This window comes from Dasypus novemcinctus, assembly GCF_030445035.2.
Source record: "Dasypus novemcinctus isolate mDasNov1 chromosome 21 unlocalized genomic scaffold, mDasNov1.1.hap2 SUPER_21_unloc_1, whole genome shotgun sequence".
Taxonomy (NCBI): domain Eukaryota; kingdom Metazoa; phylum Chordata; class Mammalia; order Cingulata; family Dasypodidae; genus Dasypus; species Dasypus novemcinctus.
In genome coordinates this window covers 172,965-174,939 of record NW_026688136.1, presented here as the reverse complement: position 1 = coordinate 174,939, position 1,975 = coordinate 172,965, and the positions used below count along the sequence as shown (strand labels likewise).

The following is a 1,975-nucleotide window of genomic DNA, read 5'->3' as shown; positions in this document are numbered from 1 at the left end:
GAAAAGAGAAAACTAAACACCAATGTAACTGCAAGGAATACATAAAGAAGCATGAGAAATGTATGATGGTATTTAATGGGAACAATTTAGTGGTCATGGACTGGATTATAATTGATTATAATATTTTCATAGGCTCTGAATAAACAATACCCTCTGAACTCTACTCAGATTCTACAAAGTCATCATTTTTTTCACAAATAGCATTCATGGAACATTACCAATGAGATAGAGATCACAGAAATTTCCTATAGTCTTTTTAATCTTCTAGGCAAAACTTTAACTTCCAGTAGATCCATTTTATAACTAGTAATAGAAATATATGCAAACATATGGAAAAGCTTGTAAATATTATATTTTACTCCTACCCCTATTCTGGAAACAAGTGTAAAAAGCAGGGAGAACAAAGGAAAATAAGGAAACATGTTATAACTTACTGACCAAAACAACTTAATAGACTATAAATGGATTAATGTGAGGCAATAAATGTGCTTAGGCTAATTTCTTCAACATTTGAATCCTCCATGTGTTTTAGGGATTATTTGTCTGACTCTTCATGGCCAAGGGAACTTTCTTAAGATGCCCAACTCCACCACAGTGACTGAATTCCTGCTTACAAGGTTTTCTGATGTGTGGGAGCTCAGAGTCTTACATGCCATGCTGTTTGTACTGATGTATGTGGCAACCCTGATGGGGAATCTTCTCATTGTCACAGGAATCACCTTCAGTTGGAAACTTCACACTCCCATGTATTACTTCCTTAGAAATCTGTCTGTCTTAGACATGTGCTACATTTCTGTCACGGTCCCCAAAGCATGTGCCATCTTCCTGCTTGACAACACAGCAATCTCCATGACTGGATGTGCAGCTCAGATCTTCCTTGTGGTTGCATTTGCTACAGTAGAGCTGCTGTTCCTCACCGTCATGGCCCGTGACCGCTATGTGGCCATCTGCCAGCCCCTCCACTACCCTGTGGTCATGAACCCTCGGGTGTGTGTCCAGATGACTCTGGCTTCTGTATTCAGTGGTCTGGCCTACTCAGGACTCCACACCAGCAACACATTCCAGTTGCCCTTCTGTCAGTCCAACGTGGTCCATCAGTTCTTCTGTGACATCCCCCCTCTACTGAAGCTCTCCTGCTCTGACACCTTAAACAATGAAATTTTAATTTTCATCTCTTCAGTGGTGATTGCTGGTGGCTGCTTTGCCTTCATCATCATGTCTTACTATCACATATTTTCTACTGTGCTTAAGTTCCCAACCAGGGGCAAGCGAGGGAAGGCTTTTTCTACCTGTGTCCCTCACATCCTCGTGGTGACCGTCTTTCTCAGCTCAGGTGCTGCTGTGTATTTGAAGCCAACCTCCAGCTCACCCACAATTCAGGATATGCTCTCTTCTGTGTTCTATTCTATAGTCCCTCCTTTCTTGAATCCTATAATCTATAGTCTTAGAAACAAGCAGATAAAGGAGGCTGCAAAGAGAGTTATGCAGAGAAAGCTTTATTCAGGGAAAAGATAGCATAATTGTTTGAAACTGAATTTTTCAATCATGAAAAAAAAAACAATTCTCAGACTAGTGTTTCAAAGAATTCCTGTTTACCTGTGATTCATTAGTACTTAAAACTGTATCTTGGTCTTGTACTGATTTTTTGATGTTGTTATTCGAGCCAAATTAACAGCATGTAGGAGAAAAGCAAAATTTCACAGTGACCTAATACTTTGTAAACCTTGAAACTGTAATAGGGAGTGCAGGAGAGAGACAGGCAGAGCCAACATTAAACACAAGAGGAAGTCAGGTGTTTGCTTTTCTAAATAATATTTACATATTTTTTTAATAGAGAGGTTGTAAGCTTACAAAACAATCATGCACAATGTCAAGATCATCTGGATTCTGCAGGCAGTAAGCCCTGCAGTGGTGACAATGCTTCATATCTCAGGTACAGGTGACAATAGGAGGCAGGTGTGGAAACACTGAAGTG

The 1,975-nt window shown here is 40.0% G+C and overlaps 1 protein-coding gene across 1 annotated transcript; it reads left to right on the top strand.

Annotated features, from left to right (window-relative positions):
* Positions 1-576: 576 nt before the first annotated feature.
* Positions 577-1,515, top strand: LOC101446868 (olfactory receptor 14C36-like). The gene has a single exon (XM_004481996.2). It carries the CDS (start codon positions 577-579, stop codon positions 1,513-1,515), a length of 939 nt encoding a protein of 312 aa, XP_004482053.2.
* The last annotated feature ends 460 nt before the right edge of the window (positions 1,516-1,975 follow it).

Bases quoted from the DNA above. Each gene is read 5' to 3' on its own strand.
- LOC101446868 (XM_004481996.2), top strand. From the start codon at position 577: ATGCCCAACTCCACCACAGTGACTGAATTCCTGCTTACAAGGTTTTCT.